Source organism: Populus trichocarpa, chromosome 9, assembly GCF_000002775.5.
Source record: "Populus trichocarpa isolate Nisqually-1 chromosome 9, P.trichocarpa_v4.1, whole genome shotgun sequence".
In the NCBI taxonomy this organism is placed as follows: Eukaryota; Viridiplantae; Streptophyta; class Magnoliopsida; order Malpighiales; family Salicaceae; genus Populus; species Populus trichocarpa.
In genome coordinates, this window is record NC_037293.2 from 7,231,664 (window position 1) to 7,253,019 (window position 21,356).

The 21,356-nt window shown below is 34.0% G+C and overlaps 3 protein-coding genes and 1 non-coding gene across 4 annotated transcripts; 1 reads left to right on the forward strand and 3 right to left on the reverse strand.

Annotated features, from left to right (window-relative positions):
* The first annotated feature begins 657 nt into the window (after positions 1 to 657).
* LOC7475008 (RING-H2 finger protein ATL63) lies at positions 658 to 2,269 on the forward strand. The gene is made up of 2 exons (XM_002313944.4): positions 658 to 1,876; positions 1,985 to 2,269. Exon 1 carries the CDS (start codon positions 1,058 to 1,060, stop codon positions 1,829 to 1,831), a length of 774 nt encoding a protein of 257 aa, XP_002313980.3. The 5' UTR covers positions 658 to 1,057; the 3' UTR covers positions 1,832 to 1,876; positions 1,985 to 2,269.
* Positions 2,270 to 5,307: 3,038 nt separating this feature from the next.
* TRNAI-UAU (transfer RNA isoleucine (anticodon UAU)) lies at positions 5,308 to 5,381 on the reverse strand. The gene has a single exon. It is a non-coding gene; the product is annotated as a tRNA-Ile (tRNA).
* A 2,921-nt stretch (positions 5,382 to 8,302) lies between these two features.
* LOC7475007 (zinc transporter 6, chloroplastic) lies at positions 8,303 to 10,589 on the reverse strand. Its single transcript, XM_002313208.4, has 2 exons — positions 9,685 to 10,589; positions 8,303 to 8,979 (listed from the first exon to the last, which is right to left on the reverse strand). Exons 1-2 carry the CDS (start codon positions 10,375 to 10,377, stop codon positions 8,665 to 8,667), a joined length of 1,008 nt encoding a protein of 335 aa, XP_002313244.4. The 5' UTR covers positions 10,378 to 10,589; the 3' UTR covers positions 8,303 to 8,664.
* A 7,945-nt stretch (positions 10,590 to 18,534) lies between these two features.
* LOC7454848 (probable N-acetyltransferase HLS1-like) lies at positions 18,535 to 20,988 on the reverse strand. The gene is made up of 2 exons (XM_002313207.4): positions 20,584 to 20,988; positions 18,535 to 20,420 (listed from the first exon to the last, which is right to left on the reverse strand). The coding sequence occupies exons 1-2, from the start codon at positions 20,755 to 20,757 to the stop codon at positions 19,440 to 19,442; spliced, it is 1,155 nt and encodes a 384-aa protein (XP_002313243.1). The 5' UTR covers positions 20,758 to 20,988; the 3' UTR covers positions 18,535 to 19,439.
* Positions 20,989 to 21,356: the final 368 nt, after the last annotated feature.

The window sequence follows — 21,356 nt, forward strand, 5'->3', positions numbered from 1 at the left end:
TCAACAATTAGCTAGCTTCTACGCGTCTCTGCCGACGCCGTTTTGGTCCCAATTCATTGCTGGATTTCTGGCTATTGATTGAGTGCCGTACCAGTATGCATAGCTGCTGATTTTTAGATCTGATGTCAATAGTCTATCTAAGAGTAGGACCTTATACGACATTGCCCCCGAGACAGGTCAGAGGTCACGAGCCTATACCCAACGCTAAAATGGATCCCTCGCCAGAAAACAGGCAAACAAAAAAAAAGAGGCCCCAACAGGTAGTGGTGATGCAGCGGTGGACTAGTGGTCGTAATAAGAGTCAAAAGATCTTTTCTGGTTAGATTCACATGGGACCCCTGAACAAAAATTTGACCCCCCAGACCAATTAGGGCCCCAATTGACTCAACCAGAAAGACACGAAAAGGATGGCTTAACAGAGATACCATGTCTGGATGTTCATTGAAGTTAAAATTTTCTTTGAATTTTTAATGTTTTATAATAATTATGATAGGTTGATGTTAAAAATAAAAAAAAAAATTTAATATATTTTTAAATAAAAAACATTTAAAAACAAAAACTACAAATACATCTCTTTTCAATCTTGGGATCCCTAACTCCCTCTTAAGCAATTAAAATAGCCACATGAAGCCTATAACCCCACCCTCTTATGCCGTCGCCTTCACGAGTCCTCCATTTCGGCTTTTCTTCTCTTCTTTCCTATGCATGAGTCTCATTAGCTCCTTGGAAAAAGGGATTCTTTTCTACTTCAAAGAAGACCTTATAGACAGATAGTCTTGAGTTAATATTGCTTGCTAATACATGCAAATGTTTGAGGACACATTACCCGTAATCTAATCCTCAATCAACGACTTCATTTTCATGTTAAAGTCTTCTTTTATACACACAAACGCACATTGAAGTAGCAAGTAATAGAAGAAAAGGAAGATTACAGTGGTACCTTATTGTCTACAAAAAGGATCGTTCTATATTGTTCTGTACTTATGTAAGTAAATATATATCCTCAACTTTTCTCTTCTACAAACATCACTCTCTTTAAACCCCTAAAAGCACTGCAATGTCAACTACTATTGAATCACCAAAGCACAATCCAATGAGTCATCTCATCAACAGCATATCTTCATATGACAGCAACATAATGCTTGCTGCAGTTATATCCCTTCTTGTAGTGATCCTCTTTGTGTTGCTTCTTCACATCTATGCCAAGTGGTTCTTGGCACAAGCTCGCAATAGAAGAAGATCAAGTTCTGTGACTGCGTCCCACGTTCTACTTCCTTCAAGATTCCACCATCTGCATAATTTCACTATTGACACTACTTTCTCTACTTCTACTTCAAAGGGTCTTGATACATCAGTCATTTCTTCAATTCCGTTGTTTGTTTACAAAGCAGAAGAGTGTAAACAAGGTTTAGAGTGTGTCATTTGCTTGAGTCCCTTTGAGGAAAATGAGGCTGGTAGGAGCTTGACAAGGTGTGGTCATGGTTTTCATGTTGAGTGTATTGATATGTGGTTGAATTCTCACTCTAATTGTCCAGTTTGTAGAGCTCCTGCTGTGAGTGATGACAATGACATTGCAAGTGATGGCAAGTCCATGGAGGCGAGTACTAGAGAGTCAACAGACGATAGGGGCTTGAGTGATGTTGGGGACTCTAGATTGGAAATTGTTATTTCAAATTCTGAGAATGGGAATCTTGCGGTAAACTGTGATTGTTTATCAGAATCACCATCTACTTCTTCGTCTTTGGGTTCTTCTTTGAAGAGAATGCTGAGTAGGAATAGATCAGAAAGCAAGGCTTTCCCATCAATTAATGTGATTGAATTGGATGCCTGAGAGATTGTCTATGTTTATACAGAGAGCTTGTGTAGATGATCTTTTGTAAGTTGATAGATCATTTTTGTATCTGAATTCTCATTACTTATTATAGGCCATGCAATCTTGAGCTGATTGAATATCTCTTAATTCCTTAAACATTTCTTGAATCAGTTCAACAATGGGTCACGCTTGTTAGCTGAAGAAAACAGTATTTTGATCATAGAGCTGGTGTGCACAGTATCAGTCTATGATCCAAAAGTTATATGCTTAATTAACACAAGGCATCGCAAGGGAAAGAATCTTGACTGAGCAGTAGCAAGTCTTGGAGCTGTGTGTGGCTGTATATGTTTGATGAGTCGAAGAAAACGCGGGACGTGTTACCGTGGTAAATTAAGTAAATATTTGTTTTTGTATTCTAAAAATATTTTAAAAAAAATTAATTTTTTTTATTTTAAATTAATATTTTTCAGTGTTTTAAATTATTTTGATATGTTAATATTAAAAATAATTTTTTAAAAATAAAAAAATATTATTTTAATATATTTATAAATAAAAAACAACTCCAACTGCCCATTAAAAAACCCTGAACTGTGAACCTATATGGAGAGGTTAGAGAGAACAAATTCTCCTGTGAAGTCTTCCATATTTCCGCTAAGTGTTTTGGAGTCTTGCATAAAACAAATTGCTACGTGTGAGAGATGTGTTTGCTTGGTTTTCCTCGTTGGTTTGTATTTAACTCAGAGTCCAAGGGGTCAATATATGAAACCGGATATGTGTATGCTTTTCATTGATTACAGCCTCTGATTGCCTCATTCGAACTTCAGCTTGTTGTTCAAGCAAAGAGAAAATTAATATACGTGTGCACCGTCATAATTTGTAGCATTATTCCCAGGAAAAGGAAAACAAAAGAAGAGAAAGAGTAAGAAAGAAAAATAGAGAATTACTATCATTTTTTTCAATCTCGTGTAGACAATTTCATCACATTAGTAATTAATTTTCCTTCCATTTCAGACTTTTGGGCAGCGTTTGAATGAATTAGAAGCAGCTTACTATTGCATATATACCAAGGAAATCCAGGTTATGAAAGAATTAAGCAGAATCAATCAATGAAACACACAAAGGAAAATTGCCAAGACCCTTCCAGTATTTTTCCAAATGAGGACTTATAAATGAATATTGATTGTTTAAAAAGTGACGAATTCGAGTGAGTATGCTCCTTGGTTAAACTTGTACTGCTTTGTTTATATTTATCTAGAACTAACAAATAATTTTTTTTTAATTATATAAAAAAAAAAGCAATTAAGATGGAGATTAAATTATCAGTCAAAATCACCTGACCAAGATAAAAATTAATTTCCAAGGTATGAGAAAAAATTATCGGTCATACCATGATAGAAAAGGGCATGGTAATATATATATATTCGTCATTAGACTTGGGTCGAAGAGAGGCTCTGCAGACGGGGCAACTTGACTGAGTACTTAGCCACTTATCTATACAGTACTCAGAATGATAAGCATGATTACACATGCACGAGCAAGACCTTAACTCTCTCTTCGTCCTCGAAAAGACTTAGGCATATAGAACACTCAGTTTCTACGATAACATCATTAACAAAGTTTGCAGTCATAAATATTATAATTGGCATGACGTTTATGATTGCCGGGTGGAGCCCTAGTGAAGTAGACTGTTGTAATATTGGTGCCATTGTTGCCGGGGTACTGGTGACATCTGAGAGACCGCGATAGCGACGACAAATCCATTGTGCACACAAGAAAAAGGCAGTGATGATGAGAACTAAACTGGAGCAAAAGAAAAGTATGAGAAAGAGGCCTCGCGCGGTTGTCTATATGGAAGCCTGTTGTGTTTAGCTCAAAACTAAAGTGCCAGTGAGAGAGTGGGGATTGTTGAGAGGCCATAACTCATGTATAGGGGAGTTCTTGCTAGTTGGTTTAAATAGTGGTGCTAGGATGGTTGTAGGTTAAGAGGATGGCTATGACCAGCTGCGCATGCCAATTAGTTTCTCATCGTGTGGATTTGGCAACAGGTTAGGTAGTTGTCAACATTATTTTGCTAATTCCTTTCAGACAGTAAGGTGATCAGACTCGGGGATTGTCCTAATTGATACCGTTTGTTCATTTTGGAGAACATAGGTACTGTTAAACATCGGTCCCACTATCTCGATTCTTATATCCTTGTAGCTCGAGTCTTGACATTTACGTACGTTGTCTCTAAGTAATGTCTTGATACATGCAACCATGCTTTAGCTTTGTGATGAAATCTGGCTTCTTCTTTCTTTCTTTTTTTCTTTTATTAACCTAATTAGGCTTGGTGACTTTCTATATAAAATGACTGCCTCGGTTTTTTTTTTTTTTAATCTCAGAGAATAGTTTTAACTGATGAAGTTAGAATGATTTTATATATAATTAGTCTATAGGATTATCGTCTCTAATATAGAGTCTAAGGATTAAGGAGTTCATCATATATACCAGCCTGTCAAGGTCATGATGAGCATGGAATTAATGAGAGGGACGATCGCCATTGTTGAACCTGTTTATACAACGTATTTTAACGTTTCATATATTTATGTAATATATATCTTGCTAAGTTGAGCTGTTAGTATTTATTTTAATTTAAGTGCTATGTGTGATATTGCTTTATATATTTTGGACCAGTGCTTAGATGTTCTTGTATACACAAATTCTGTCATGTACTGGATATTCTAAAAATTCTGTCATATTAATCAAGCAACTAGAAGGATGATAAGTCATCCATCATTTCTCCTTTCTCTCTCCTTCCACTTTTTTGTTCTTTTGTTTACCTTCACTGAATGAAAGCTATGAGAGTAATCCAAGAATGTTAAAGTAACCTACGGTTTGGAACGGATCTTAATTTGATTGGGCTCAAAGACGTTGGGCTTGGTTTAGTCAACCACAAAGTTTGACTATGTTCCATGCAGCATCGTTTGTTTTTGTTCGTCGAGTGCTGTCCGGGTACCGAATCGATGAATGATGCTGAGAGTAGAACAATGAAGGGTAACGCTGATTTTCTTTTCTTTCTTTCTTTTTTATTTTAAAAAAACTAGGGTTAGTTTCTCATGGGCCATAAATATAAATATAATGAATATAGGATTGAAGTCTTGTCTTTAAAAGAGGTAGTTGGGTAACTGGGTAGGTGATGGAAATGAAGAAGTACTTGTTAATTGTATATGAAAGTTGGTTAAGGTCGTTTGATATTATAGCATGTCAGTATTATTTTTTTTTGAAGTGTTTTTTTTATTAAAATATATTAAAATAAAAAAAATATTTTTAATATTAGTATATCAAAATAATTTAAAAATATATAAAAAAATTATTAATTTTTTTAAAATAGCAAAAATAAACTGGCTGTGTGACGGATGTTTATCACTCTTCCAACCAACGAGTACAGATTAAAAAACGCTACATTAAGCTTTAAGGCACCCTCTTCGAAGAGAGGTAAAAACAATTAAACAGAATGGTCCCGGCGGGGCTCGAACCCGCGACCTTCGGCTCATAAGACCAACGCTCTAACCAACTGAGCTACGGGACCTGTGTTCTGAAAGGGGATAATACAATTTATCTGAATACTAGTTTTTGTCTAAACTGTTTATTCAGTTCTCTATCCAGTTTTCATCATCTCGAGTTCTGTTCTCGTATTTCTCCATTACATTACATGAATTCATGGCCCGCCGATCAAAGATTGATACTGGCCAATCACATGCTTGGTGAGGCGTAAACCCACTAATATTATAAAAATAAAAAAAGACCGGTGAATCTTCAACAAAACAAATCCATACTTCATAAAAGAATGATAACATTGCCCCATAGGCCTCTTTTCTTCAATAGCATGTCCTGCAAGCTGCGAATCATCTGTCAGCACAGAGACTTGATATAGATAGTGGAAGATGGAGTCACTCGTCAGCTTCCAGTAGTCACGACCAGCACTAAGATTTGTTTTTTTCAAACCACACACCATTCCATGAGGAAATAATCGGGGGTGTTTCGATAGTGGGTTTCTGACGTTGTATTCACTATGTCTGCACTTTGAGCAAATTTTGTTCCAGTCGTGAGGCCATAGCTCATCACCATTGAACATTAACACTTCTTTTCTGCTTTATCATGCACATGTATATATATGAAATCGGTACAGAACAAGTAGATGCCGAAGGAGTGGCAGAAAACTCCACAGAAAAAAGAAAGGTTCTTTGATGCGACGCTCCAAAAAGAGACATTAACCAAGTTTAGCGTAACAGTTTTGTTTCTGATAGCTTCTTTCTTTAAAATAAAGTTTGAGTTCCGATCACTATTGTTTTCAACGACAATTAAATAATAAGGAAATAAGAGAAAATTTTAATGTTAACCATCAGAAAAAAAAAATCCCATGACTATTGAATAATAAAATTAAAAAAAATCTATTAAAAAAAATATGAAAAAAAAATATAAATTTAACTAAAAAATAAATATAAATGAAACTGATTGAATAAACTCACGCCCTAAAAAATATCACGTACACATTAATAATATTATTTAAAAATAAATATTTTTTATTTTAAAAAATAAAGTTCATTTTATAAAACCAAAAAAAATACAAATGAATTAGAATAATATTTTGAAAAATAAAACACAAACAAAACAATTCTAAAAAAATTATATTAAAAATAGTATGCAAAACCCGTGACTTAGATTTCGAGACTGTGATAAACCCATAGAAAAGAAATTGAAGATAATTTCAAAAACAATATTAAAAAAAATAATGCAGAACAATCAGATTGCACAAAGCCAAATCCCTAACAAATCAAATGTTAAAAGATAAAACCATAAAAAAATCAATTAGATAAAAGAATCTTAAAAAATGAGTGGAAAAAAAAGGCACTAATTAGAGGGCAAATTAAGATTTTCAATTAGAGAGTTAAATTGAATTGAAAAATAGCTTTAACAAAATAAAAAACAAATCAAAAGAATGAGGGTTAAACTAGAAAAAAAAAACTTTGATTGAAGGATGAAATTGAAAGTCATAAAAACCTTAACAAAAAGGCTAAGGAAGAAGAAAAAAAATGAGGATCGAAATGAAAAACAAAACATATGATAAATTGTAATTGAAAGACTAAATTGAAGAAAAAAAACTTATATAAAGAAATAAGAATGAAATAAGAAATTAAAAGAATGAGAACTAAAACTATAAAAAGAATAAAAAATTAAAAGAATGAGGGCTGAAATAAAAAATAAAACATATAAGCAATTGTAATTGAAAAACTAAATTGAAAAACAAAAAACTTCTATACAAAAAATAAGAATGAAATAAGAAATTAAAAAAATTAAGACTAAAATTGAAAACCAAAAAACAAAGAAGATAATGATGTACCTTTTCTGTTAGGAGAGAGAAAGAAAAGGAAAAAAACAAACGATCATCGACGACAATTCGACCACCATAATCCGTCACGTGCTACTCCATGTGAAAGAGGACACCGTTGTACATTTAGGGAGATGACGAAAAACTTGATTTGGCTATTGGGTAGCATCTCACTGGCCGCTTGAATGACACGAACATCACTTATTCGTTGGCACGTGTTCATCAGCTTTTATAATTTAAAAATTCAAAAGTAAACGTGAAAATACCAAAACACCCCTTATGACCTTGATAATTACACAAAATACTCATGTAAAAGTACAAAAAAAAAAAAAGCAAAGGCAAAACTTATTTTTTGTATTTTTTAAAGTTAAACGCATACTTTTACCATGTATAGATAATGGAAAAACAAAAAAAAAACAACTCTTGTCCAGTAGTCCAATAATTTTTGATCCTAGGGGCAAATAAAATTTTTACTGTTAAGGGAATTGTGAAAAGTCGAAAGATCTTTTTGTCAATAGTTTTAAATTTTTTGACTTTGGAGGTAAAACATTATTTTTATTGTGTTAAAGAATAAAAAAAACTTATATTCCCTCAAACAATCTTCTAATGACTAATGGATCAATAAAAAAGACCAAAGAACCTCCAGTCTCAAACCTTATTTTTTTTCCACTCAAGAGCAAAAATATAATTTCACTACACCAATTCACAATAAATTATCTATTAAAACTTGTAGAGTTTTTGTTAATGTAATTTTATTATATGATATAGTTAGCCAAGGCAAGAGTATATCACCTTTTTAACATAGATTTAAGATTTTTAGTATTTATAAGTTATAATAATAATAATAATCAATACAAAAAACCTTCTCAACAACTTATTCTTTTTAGGATACAATAACCCACCATCCATCTGCTGACTCAACTTCAATTCTACACAAATGAATGAGTCTAACTCCACCGCATAAATTTACTTTAGATTAGACAATGAAGATAAATGCTGTAACATATTCATATTAAAATTAAAAACTTCAACATAAGTTAAAAAGTAATTATAAGTTAATAAAACATGTAAACTAACAAAATAATTAACTAACTAATGAGTTATATTTATACTAAGACATATAGCAAAAGTGCCAAGGTTAATTATATATATATGTATCAAGGTGAAAGATAAATTAGCAGCACTCCACTTGCTTGGCAGAGAAGAGCACTACGTTTTAGAAAGGTTTATGCTATAACATTCTCTGGATGTAACTAAAAAGAAATTTGCTAGTAACTAGCCTACCTCGAATTCTTGATACCAAGTGGCCGTATGCCACCACGTTTTCTAAATTATACACCTTGATAGCTAGCTACATGCAAGCGTCCTTATATATATATATATATATATAAAAGGCTGTTTTGATGTTTTTGAACGACGTATACAAGCTCCCGAATCATTACTTTAATGTCTAGCCTTCAGAAACAAGAGCACAAAAAGAATTTCAAGCCCAAAGAGCAAGGATAGACATTGAAGTAGAGCCAAGAGCTAGTGCGATGAATGATGCCTTCTTCAACCATGGAGCAGAACTCATCAGCTTGTTATGGAAGAAATCAACAGCTATGAGATCAACAAGACCCATGTATACAAGTACACCTGAAGATAATGACCCCAGTAATCCTTCCATGATCAAGGCATTGGGGTTACTGTCGTCGTAACCGGTTATTGAAAATATGATCATCCCTAAGACTATCCCCATCGGCGTAGTCACTGCAAACATAAAACACATGTAGGCCACTGTTCCGAAGCCAAACCCTGCCTGCAATTTGCCACCATTACGTGCACAATCAGATTCATAGCAAGAATGAAATGTTAGCTGTCACAGTATTTCTATCCTCTCCCATAAAGAAGTGTGCCCGATTTATGTTGACATGTTCCGACGACAACTTTCTTTGAAAGAAAGAAAAGTTGAACAAACTGAAAAGCTGGTTGATATCCTCGTTATTGTCAATCGTTCATGAGGAATGACTCATTCTCGCAAGATTGCCATGTAAAATTCTAAATACTAAATATACATTTTACGCATCCAACAAGGAAGCAAGTAAATGCCATTAATACTCCTGCAAAAGATTTGAACTCCAACATGATCCAGCAGCTCATGATGTACTAACTACATATCCTATAATCACCACTCTTATATTGCATGAATGGGGAAATTATTAGCTTACAGATTTTGATATAATACAATCAAGCAGGTCGTCTCCTTCTTAGAAGGTAAAGGTGGTTGAAGGAATGAACGATACTCGGCTGCTGGAAAGAAAGACATGTCGTTCCTTCTAAACTGGCAAGTGCCCAAATTTACAAATCATCCCATTCCAAGCCCACATGCATAGTAGTACTTGTTTTTCTCTTTAACTAGGAAGCTAATAAACTAATTAAACCACATCATCAAGAAGCACGAATTAATTAACAATTAAATACCATATCAGAGGTTAGATTAACAAAATAATTAAGAGGAATTTACCTGAGCAATGCAGCCGCCAAGACCCATCCCTTCAAAAATCTGATGAAAAGCAAGGGCAGCAACAAGAGGTCTAATAGTACACTTATTTTGTGACATACCCATAGTAACCCCAATTATCACCGAGTGAAAAATAATCCCAATTTCCAAAACCTGCGACACCAACCTCTGCTTTACCTTAACCAAATCCACCTCTCCCATGATCTCCACCCTAACCGACATGTCACTCACTTTCTTTCCCACCATTTCCTCCTGTGTCCCAACAACCGTGTACTCCCCGTCACCGTCACCGTCACCATGCCCTTGCCCGTGTTGCTCCACGTGTGCACTTGCTGTTAAATCAACTAATAGGGCTAGTAAAACCCCAATTAAAGTAATTAAACCTGCAAAAGGAAAATCTTTCCAGGGATGTTTTGATGCTACGTGGCAATCAGAGAGTGCACCGAAAGCGTCGGGGAGTACGTGGACTAGTGAAGTGGAGAGGATTACTCCTGCCGCGAAACACTTGATGATTAGAGTTGCCTTGTCGTAGACGGGTTTGCCTTGGAAATAGCGAGCTAAGAGAACTGGAAAAGAGATGCCAATTATGCTTGTAAAGAAGATTATTAAGATGGAGATTAGTTTTAGGTGGGTTGCTGCTTGTGTGTCTCTGCAGGTTGTGGAGCGGGTTGCGTCGATCAAACAAGCAGCTGCCATGGGAAATGAAGGGGTTTTGAATGACTGATCTCAAGTTTGATAGGGAGGGAGAGGAAGTTTACAAGGCTATGGCGCGTGGACTGGAGTGTCACGCGAGAGAGAGAGACTATCAAGGAGCCATAGTTGCCTCCGGGACTGGTTCATTAAAGAGAGTAGGGTTTGAGGGGTCCGCTATTGAATAAATGGTGAATGCTACTACTATAGTAGTGATACAGTAGTGGTTTTGAGCCTTTTTCTGTTAGTGCTATTTGTGTGATTTCCAATCTTTGATTTTCTTTTTCTTTTTTTTTAGGGGAGGAAAGATTATCAAGGAACTTAAAATATGAATTATTGGTGGATACATCTAAAACTAACAAGACTGAGACGTATGGTTTTTCACCCTTTATGCTGTGAGAAAACAGAAATGCGAGAAAAAATGTCTAACTTGCTTGGATAACTGAGTCGAACATATGGACGGGTTCAGGGGGGAACAAATGAACAAATGTATTCGCGTATAGTATAATGTCAAGGAAAAAACAAAAAAGAAAAGGTTGGTAGTCGTGACTCGTGCCATAAATATGTAACGACCCACCGACGTGACAAAGTAAGGTTAAATTATTAGTATTTAATTTGGTTGCGTATTGTAAAAAACTCTAAAACTGATGGTTTTTTACGGTAGAATACGAGGTAATTTACTGTGGAATTGCAGAGTATAATTATTGTTTTGCCTTTATCTGCACACAGTTTTTATTTTGTTTATAGGGCTATAACAGTATTTTCAATGGGATATAAAGATTGTTTGTAAATTGACTGGGAATAATTTAAAATCAATAAAATTAAAGGATGGGTAAAGGGTTATTTTAATATTTTTTATGGGTTATTTATTTTTTGTTATACTCTATTTGGATAGGAAAAAAGTAGTATTTTCATAAATAAAAATAAAAATAAAAAATTATTGACACATGCGAAGTTATACAGTGACCAAAAATTTTCTATTACCATGTCGTTTAAAGCATTTTATGGAGGTGAAACTTATAAAGCAATGCATATTTCTCAAATCATAAAGGTTGGTTTTTTTTTATTTCTTTTTTCTTTTCTCTCCTTGAAATTTGTGTTAGGTGAAACAATCAAGGTTGTTCTTCCATTTATTTTATCTTGCAATTATAATTCCTTTTTTTACTGGTTTTTTTTTTGTTTTAAATTGTTTTTTTTCAATTTTATTCATTTGATTTTGATTTTGTTTTATTTTTATATCAAATATGATACTCATTCTCTTAAATTTTTTTTTATTATTATTTTCTTGGTTTTTTCTTTTAATTTTGTCACTCAACATTTTTTTTTTCCAGATTGAGTCGTCATTCTTTTAATTGCTTTTTTTTAATCATTTTCTTAATTTGTTTTTTTTTCTTTCAATTAGTCTCTCAATATTTTATTTCATTTGTTTTTTTTATCTAGTTTTGGTCCTTGTTCTTTTAATTTGTTTTTTCTTTTAATTTTTTCTTCAACATTTTATTTTATCTGTTTTTTTTATCCAATTCCATTCCACATTCTTTTAATTGTTTTTTTCTTATCTTTTATTTTATTTTATTTTTGGATTAAGTCCCTCGTTATTTTATTTCATTAGTTTTTATATTATCTTATTGTTTCGATTACTATTTGTTTTCTTTTTAATTTTTTAATGGCTAAGAATTTTATTTTATGATTTTTTTATCTTTTATAATTATCTCGGTCTCATGACTATAATTGCTAGTTTCGAAGATTATCTCGATTTAACTTGATTTTTTTAAAATAATTTTATCATTTGGCATTAGGTTATTATCTTGAGCTTTCTATTTTTTATCCATTTCTTTAATTTCTTTTAGGTTATCCCGGGTCACGGATTAATCAAGTTAACATGGGTTGCTTTTGATTTTTTCTTAATGTTTTTTTTTAGTTTTATCATTTGAGATTGGGCTATTAGATCTTGATATTTTTTATTTTTATGCTTTTCCTTTCCATAAAGTTATCCCGGGTCACAGATTCATTATGTTAACCCAATGTAACTCAAGTTTTTTATATTTATTTAGATTTGATTTTCTTTCAAAAAAAATTAATTGTCTTATCTCAATTTCATTTCGAAGGAGGTGTGTTAGTGGAGTGAACTCGGGTATATTTAGATTTTTTTTCTTGTTTTTTTTTCAAATTTGTCCTTTGAAATTAGCTTTGTTGGACCTTAAACTTTTTTTTTTTTCCTTTTCTTCTCTGATGTTATTTCAGATCACCAATTTATTAAGTTAATCTTTACTTAGATATTATCATTTGAATTTTTTTTTATATGAAAAAAAAGTCAACTCACCCATGCTCCAACAGCACGGGACTAGTAAAAAAAATCTAATAATAACACCAGGGAAAGAATAGCGTTAAAGAAGAAAAAAAAAACAGTATGGACGGGCACACGCGAATTAACATTGTCACGCGGTACGGGACCCAGTGACGGAGATAGGGGGCTGATAGGCATAATTTGTTTTTTTCAACCTTTTGCTTAACAATTTATAATTTTAACCCATAAACTAGTGAAATTAAAACTTTACCTTTCTCTAAAAAGATTTTATAATTTAGCTCCCTAACTAAATTTTCTGGTTTCTGACGGGACCCTTTATGATAATGTTAAGGATGCCTTATTATTTCGGAGTTTACTTTTAAAATATGGTGGAAAGAAAAGTCAAACGTTGGGTGTCATTAATAGGAGTCCAAGCAGGCCTGAATTGAACAGAGTAAGAACTATCTATTTTGAAAGCCCAATGAAAATCGTTTAAAGTCCACGCTTCCTATCAAAACGAAGATCAAAAGAAACTTAACAGCGAATTGAATTACATGTTAAATTTAATTCAATCTTAAATATAATTTGAATTTATTTAATAATATATTATAATTTTTATATTTATAATAAAATATTAAATCACATATTAAATTTAATTATATTATTTGAAATATCTATGAAAATGAATTGAATTTTGACTATTTTGCTCTAGAATCAGTTTTTCTTGCAATTTTTTTTTTTTGCAAGAACCCTTATATTTACCTTTTTTTTACACTATTCTTGTAATATTTTACCACCTTCATGTTAATTTCCCAGTCTAACTCTAACATCCCAAGTGCTGGACTAGATATATAGCTTTAATCATTCTTCATGTTGGACTTCCCCTTTTATATGATCAAGGATATCACAAAATCTGATATGAGGATATACACTTTATACAACTCAAGTCCCAGAAAAAACTCAATAAGTACCGAATCAATTTGGAGGCAGAGAGTTTTTTTCATTCCAAGTAAAATGATAAGAATGATGTTGGCCTTTTTAACTTAAGAATTACAAAGGCTAAAGGGGAGGAAAACTTTTTCTAAATTGGTTGTAAAATAGACTGCAAATTGTTTGTTGCTCTCATGAACTGTATTTTGATGACTGTTCTATTTAAGGAGACAGGTCAAGCGCTTATTTCAGCAGCATCTTAAACTATGCTTTAGATTTTTTGCGGTTGTTTTAGATTCAAACTTGTAAACTGTGATTAAGAAGAATTGTCATCGTAAGGCCTTGTTAGGGAGGTAAGTGTCTTCGTCGAGGCCGAGGCGGAGAAGGGCTGCGTGGACATGTTTTAGGTGTTTGAGAGAGTTAAAGCTTTGAAAGAGACGGATTTTGATTTCTGCTGATTGCTGACTTGTTGAGAATTAAGGAAGGCATAATTTGAAAAAGAAAAGGACTTGTTAATCTTCATCCTCATTATTCATTACTGGAATTAGTTAAGATCCGTAAAAGAAAATTAATTGGAAAAGGCGTAAAATAATCTGCAAATTGTTCATTATGCTTGCCCTCTGCAGCTCTTTTGTAGTTATAAAAGAGGAGCTATATAGAAAAAATTTAGCAGCCACTTTTACTGCAGTTTACATCCCCTCTTCAAGTAGCAGGCACGAAGATTAGAAAAAGAGAAGGAAAGAAATAGTGGTTTTTTTTATTCTTTTATAAACAAATAGAGTCTGTGTTGTTAAGAGTATTTTTAGAATATTATTTTTAATATCAATTCAAGGGAACTACTATAGCAAATCAGAGGTTCTTTCCCTGATTTATTTTTGGTTATTTTTTTAGCAATTAAATTCTATTTAGAATTCAAATCAATACTCTCAAGAAGTTTTCAAATTAAAAAATCCATTTAACCCTACAAACAGCATGTAAACTCTACATTACAAATTCATTAATTTCAAAGTCTTACAGCTTGACCTTACAAACTAAAGAGCCAATCCATGAATAACGACTTGACAATGCTAGCTACTACGTCATCAAGACAACTATAATTTTTGGAAAGGAGAAAGTGATACGTAGTTACTGAATTTACACTTTGAATCCTGACTGTTCTCTTTGCATTTTAGTTTTATGTTCCTTCTCTTGTGAAGCTGCATGTCAGGAACTTGGATACAACGTCCAATTGAGGATGAAGAGCTTTTCTTGTTTCCTTCGATGTTATCCCATGTTAAAAGGGTCTGCTTATGCACCAAAATGGATTTCAGACAGTCTCCCAGGGCCAAGTGGTAGCGTTATCTTAAAAATCTAAACCTGCTCACTAAAAGAAGCCTATGCTGTCTCGAGCCCACTTAGGATCAAGCTAACAAAGGCTCACGGTCAGTCCAGATTCACTAAGGCCCAGAATCTTTTGAATGGAAGGCGAGTAAGATAAATTAGAAGGCTTGGGCATGAACCAAAACAAGTAAGATTTGGGCCTAAATGGTGGGAGTTTGTCGATTGCCGCCTGCTTCATGGTGCCATCTGCCATGAATTCTGCCCGAAGAAAGTTTCACCAGCTCCTCGGTCCTAACATGTTCAATGGAACTAAATTGTTAGGCATTGGCAGCAAAACATGAAACTAAGTCAGATTAGCCATCACTCAGCCCGCAAAAGTCAGGATTATCCTATTCCTTTGTCCAGTCATCTATTTTTTTTTAAAAAAAATGTTAAGTTAATATGATGGGATGGGTCTTTATTTTTTGACTATGGCTAAGTGATGGGGCAGCTAAAGAGGCTGAGACCGATGGGTGCAGGTTTGGACAGAAGGGCCAATAGGGCAACAGATTGGATATATACCGCAAAAAGTTAGGAACAACGAGTGTGCAAGTGATATTTTATAATATTAGTCTTATTTGACTTTTCACACATTAATAAAGGGTAATCAATGTAATTCCATGCCATGTCATATGCTTTGAAGTTATTTTCAATGGTATCCTTGTTTAATGAAGCATACATCAAATTAGCAAAATTAGCCTTAGGAGTTTATTCACTGCTAATTAACAAATTTCAAATCTTAATGCATACATCTTTTTTTTTTTAACATAGTATAGTAAATAATATCCGGATTTATACAGCATAATTAATTTTATTTTTATAAAGTATCAAAATAAAATCTTAAAATATTTCCTTGATTACTTATAACAGATAGTTTATAGGTATAATTAAACAAAAAAAGAGTTATAATTAAATGTATATATAATAAGAAAACCAAGTAATTAATATTTTGACGTTTTGATAATGGGAGAATATATAGTTTTGGAAAATTCTAAATAGTAAAGGGTTGACAACTACTCGCGGCGGAGTTTAGTGCGACTACAAAGATTCTATAATCTGTACCTATCGTCCAATTAGTTTTTTTTTCCTTGTCATCAATTTTTTTTATATATATATAGAATGAAAGTAGCTTTCATTAATAAATACCAGAGTATATGTTCATCAACAAAACTTTTTTTTATGATAATTAAGATATTATTAATAAAACCAGTTTATTATGGTAAATTAAAACTTGAAACTTGAAAGGATCGCATTAATTCAAGCTATCTTTTATCAACAAGAGAAGGAGTCGTGCTATCAAATCCTATTCCTGTATATTGTGATAAGACCTTCTGAGTCCAGTATATCCATAAAGTTGATCATAATTGTCAACAGCGATTTTCAATCTTCATTAATATGCAAACTACTACGTGCTAACCAACACAAAGAAAATTCTACCAGAATCTCTCAAGGGCTACCAAGAATAACATGGCCATCATCTGCATGGATTGATCCTCAATTTAGCTGTCCAGCATCAAAACTCGCGAGTTACAATTCTTCTTCTTCTTCTCGTACACATGATGTAAAATACGTGCAGCCAATTTAGACTAGAATGAAAGACGTATGCAACTGTTAGAATTAAAGGGCTGCAATAAATGTAGGAAGCTAAAAATCAACGATATAATTGACCTTGCCATGTCCTTGATCATCGCATGCTCAAAAGAATTGAGACTGGATGCGTACATCGGTACATGTGCTAGATATATTCGACGAATTGTGGTCCATCGTAGGTTTTTAATTTCCAAGTTCTCGAATACTAAGAAAAATCCAACCATAGATCGAACAAACCTTTATGATCACAAAGGTTGGATTCAAGGCAGATTTGTCAAGACATCACTTAGCAATGAATGTTTACCTGCATGTAATAATTGAATATCCTTCTCTCCAAGTGGCCAGCACCATTTTTGGACGTCTGCTTTTAGTACTGGAGCCTGCATGTTTTCTTGGGGTGGGAAATTATTGAAATCAGACGGACGGACTTATGCGAGTGTTTGGATATATTCTCTTTATTCCGTGGTGATTTTTGTATCTCTCTCTTTCTCTTTCATACAAAGATGTGCTGAGCTGTTTGCTAGTAGCCTCCATGGAATTAACTTGTAGTCGAGTAGTGTCATGTGCAGAGTCATAATAGAACTTTTCTTTCTTACCTTTTTTTTTTTTTTTTGGCGTGCATGATAAGGCTACGCAACGATTGATGTTAATCTATCTTTTCAAGTCCCAGTCTAGTTGGACTTTTATGCATGCTACAAGGAAAAAAAAAATCTTGTGAATGCATGCTTAAGTACAGGGCTAGCTGGGGATAAATGGACTTCATTTCAGTAGCCTGATAATTCATTAAAAATCAAAAGAAAAAAATAGCGATTTTAATTTTAGCTGTGAAAAACCATCTCACCATAAATTGAAATATATAGTTAAATGAGATCTTAAAATAGTTTTATATAAATTCTTTCGACATTAATAAGCAAACGTTCTTCCTATATTTACTTAGTTAACACACATCCATAAACACTTCGAGGGCTTAAGTTCGCGTGTCATACCTCAAAGAAAACTAGGAAAAGGGAGATGCACCACGCATTTAAATCACACAAATCGGTTTAAATAACACTATGATACTATTTAGAAGTATAGAACTACGTACAGGGGAGTTTTGGTGCCTGTAAAAGAAGCACGATGTCTATATGATTGAAGGATTTTATATGCGTTTTCTACAGGGATGTCAATGGTATTCCCAATAGAATTTCTTGATATCCATATCCACCCATTATTAATAATATAAAAAAATTAAATATTTATAAATTATTCATGAAGTTTCGGATATCCATACGGTTATCTTCATATTCGATTCAAAAAAATTTCAAATCAAATTTAATAATATTCATACTCTTTCTATTATCTATTAATTAACAAAAATAACTATCCAAAAAGTATTTACCCCATTCAACAGATTACTACTAACAAATACAATCCAATTCCATGTAAGACATGTCTGTAATATATCCCAATCCCAATCCCACGCACATCAAATCCTTACTAGTCTTTATTCTTACTTAAAATCATCAATTCTCTACGGCTAACTCTTCACAAATCCTCTTTCTGATACAAAACCTAAGTTGTCCGGGATGTACGTACGGTCACAATTAAACAAAAATATAACGAATTAAGTACCATACATTAATATAGTTAAAATTCTGAGAAATATTATTGAATGAAAGATTAAGAAGTTATCGATGTCGATGGCTAGTATATATGCTGGTGCTCTTACAAAAGTAATGAGATGATAGGTTTCAAAGCTGGAGTTAATTAAAGTTGGGGGGAAAACTACAACTAGGGTTAGAAATTAATGTGACAAAGGGATCATGAGGAATTAGTGCTCGTGCTTATTGCAGCAATGACCAATGTATCAGCTTTGATTAGCTCTCTACATGTGTAATGGACATGCAAGTATATATTGGCATTATCATGATTAGAAACCTCTTAAGTCATTTAAAGCACTTGTTCGTGCTCTCGTGCTCCACTCACTCCAAATACTTCTATCAAAAGACAAAAGCCTCTTTCAAGAATCAAAGTCTATTGCTCCATTATGATTGCCATTCGATTGCTAACTTTCTATTTTTCATCTAACCAATAAAATCATTATCTATATCGTCATTATGCAATCATCATCCCAATAATCATGATCAGGCTAGCTGCGGTACACGTATTTAAATGACAAGAAATACCTTTGAAAAACAAATTCAATGGTGACTATAAATGAAGAAACTTCCTTCTTTGACAGGAGAGAATAGATGCCTAACTCATGGCTGCTTTACCTAGCTAAACACGGTGTCGACTGCATGTGACTATTGACTTGAAACCCTAACCAAAGTTGTTTTATTCGCAGGACTGGCTAGGGTTCTGGAAGATGTAGGATCCTGCATCTGGGCAGTGAAGTTGACATCTTCCCATCTATGCTGTGCCTTAATTATGCATGAGTTGAAACCCGCCGAAATCATAAAATATTTTGCTAGAAACATCTAATGACCTTATTAATTCACTTTGGAGACTTCGCTGGGCGGTTTTTTGCATTCAATAGGTATGTATACCTTCCATCTCAAAAGAAATATGAACTTCTTGCATTGGCATGTTAAGGAATGCTTTAGCTATATGAGAGGCGACGAATGAGATAGGATAATCCAATCGAAAAAATTTTACCCGTGAAAAAGGTACAAAACATGGACCACTGGCTTCATGATTAGTCAGGATCGCAAGGGTAGCGAAAATTGAGTTGATAACAGGGACAAATAGGGTGGCACCTAATTACGGAAATCTTTTGAGATTTTGTGTCACCAATGTGAAAGGAACAAGAGAAAAGCCCCCACAAAGGAGAGATGGATGGACTCATCTAACAATACACGAGGTGGGGTTTGGCCTCAAGCAAAGCATAATAAATCCAAGGGGATATTTTCTTATATATTGCTTAAACCTCTCTTGGGTCTACGAAAAGAGATGTTGTTGTCGGTGGCGTTTTTGGCAATTGAAGGATTGTGCTCTCTTCATTTTTCATGGCCTTTATGCACCACAAATCTTCTGGACAGGAGAGCGATTTCCAGTAGGGGATGTGAGGCCTTAGCATTTCCTTACCGCCTACTTCTGTTACTGTAACCTTACAATCTTTGGTCTTTGTCGCCATGTTGTGCACAAATTGGCACAAGTCTCCAACCAGTTTTCCTGATAATGGTCCTTCAAGGTGCAATCCATACATGAAGTAGAATCCAAATGGACTGAAAAAATCTGGTATTGCAGACAATTTAAAACATGGAAAGATTTTATCAATCAATCTTGAAATCTTTGTGTATATTAAGCAAGATAAGGGCGCTTTCCCTAATCTTAGCTTGAAGAGCTCCCCACTGTTCCATACACTAAGCATGGCCCAACTACTTGGAAATTTCCCATCTGAACCAAAACCATCCCATGACTCACCTCTTTGATACGCCACCCAAGTCCCCAAGCTTAGCCTGTTTCTTAGTATATTGCCTATATCATCAGGGAAAAACTCGGTTGAAGTCATTAGCTTGCGGTATAGAAACTCAGCTTCTTCAATCCTGAGTTTCGCGACCTCAGTTTTTGATGACAAACGCAAGGCTCGACGATCAACTGGATTAACAAGAATCGCTGGTGTCCTGAATTTGGCATATCCAAGCTTTTTTATGAAGAGATTAACTGATGCCTCATTATCTTTCTCTGTAGCCATGTACGCGTAGTCAACATCATTTGCAACGAACCATTTTTCCAATTCAAGCACTAGCCTCAATCCAATCCCATTTCTTCGATGAAGCGGTGCAATTCTTAAGCCTAACACATAACCCAACTTGGCTAGATTCTTTGGAGGTTTATGGACGGTTGCAAGCTTTATAGAGCCTTGAATGACACCAACCAGTTCGCTGCCCAGCTCGGCTATCTAACATGTAAAAGAAACGAGGTTGCAATATTTTTTCGTCAATAAGACATCATTGTAAGGGCAATGGATGTAACAACACATAAGATATATCCGATAATGGATATAATGAAAAACAAAGGAAAAATAAAAGAGAATGACGATGATCAGTATCGTGAGCACGTACCAGCATCTTGTACATCGGACTGTTTTTGATTCTACAGATGGGGTCACCCATAGTATCTGTGAAGAGAACTACTCGTTTAGTCGGGCCTACCTCACATCTTCTCTCAAGATCTTCCACTCTAGCTCTATGAATTTGAACATCGTAGCTTCGTATTTTAAGTTCTCCGTACACCATTTTTCTCACTTCATCAAACTTGCACCATAAATAGCAATGAATTAGCGACCGGCATGAGAGAGTGGAGATACGAGCAAATATAGCTTTTTTATTTATAAGAGATCAAAAGAGAGCCCATACACATAAGATGAAATATTGCAGCTAGCAAGCATATTGTATATTAGCTAGTAATATAGCTAGGAAGGAAATAATAGGTTCTTTGTTCCACCACTAACTAAAAGAAATTGTCCTGGAAATTCATATTGATCATCATTTATATGCAAAGGTGGGAAATGTGGAATGTTATCTCTAATCAACATCAACATTAACATTGGGCTTAAACAGTAATAATAATAGACAAAAGGTAGTTAATAATAGGATGTGTCTTTTTGTCCTCAGCCTTTTGCCCATTCTTAACTTAATTAAGCCCTGTCCACGTTAGGATCACCTCAGGCTCACGCCACAGTGCACACCTAAGAATATGTATAGTTGGCCAACCCTAATTTGTCAATCGATTGTCCAAATACGATTAAGCCCTCTGCCCTCCAAAAAAAAAAAACAACTGTAGTCGCTCAGTTGATACCATACATGTACAGGTACGATTAAGCCCTCCGCCACCT

Excerpts from the sequence above, each read along its gene's own strand:
- LOC7475008 (XM_002313944.4), top strand. The coding sequence starts at position 1,058 with ATGTCAACTACTATTGAATCACCAAAGCACAATCCAATGAGTCATCTC.
- LOC7475007 (XM_002313208.4), bottom strand. The coding sequence starts at position 10,377 with ATGGCAGCTGCTTGTTTGATCGACGCAACCCGCTCCACAACCTGCAGA. Across the intron at positions 8,980-9,684 it reads TTGGCGGCTGCATTGCTCAG|GCAGGGTTTGGCTTCGGAAC; the intron begins GTAAATTCCTCT and ends GGCAAATTGCAG.
- LOC7454848 (XM_002313207.4), bottom strand. The coding sequence starts at position 20,757 with ATGGTGTACGGAGAACTTAAAATACGAAGCTACGATGTTCAAATTCAT. Across the intron at positions 20,421-20,583 it reads GTCCGATGTACAAGATGCTG|ATAGCCGAGCTGGGCAGCGA; the intron begins GTACGTGCTCAC and ends TTTACATGTTAG.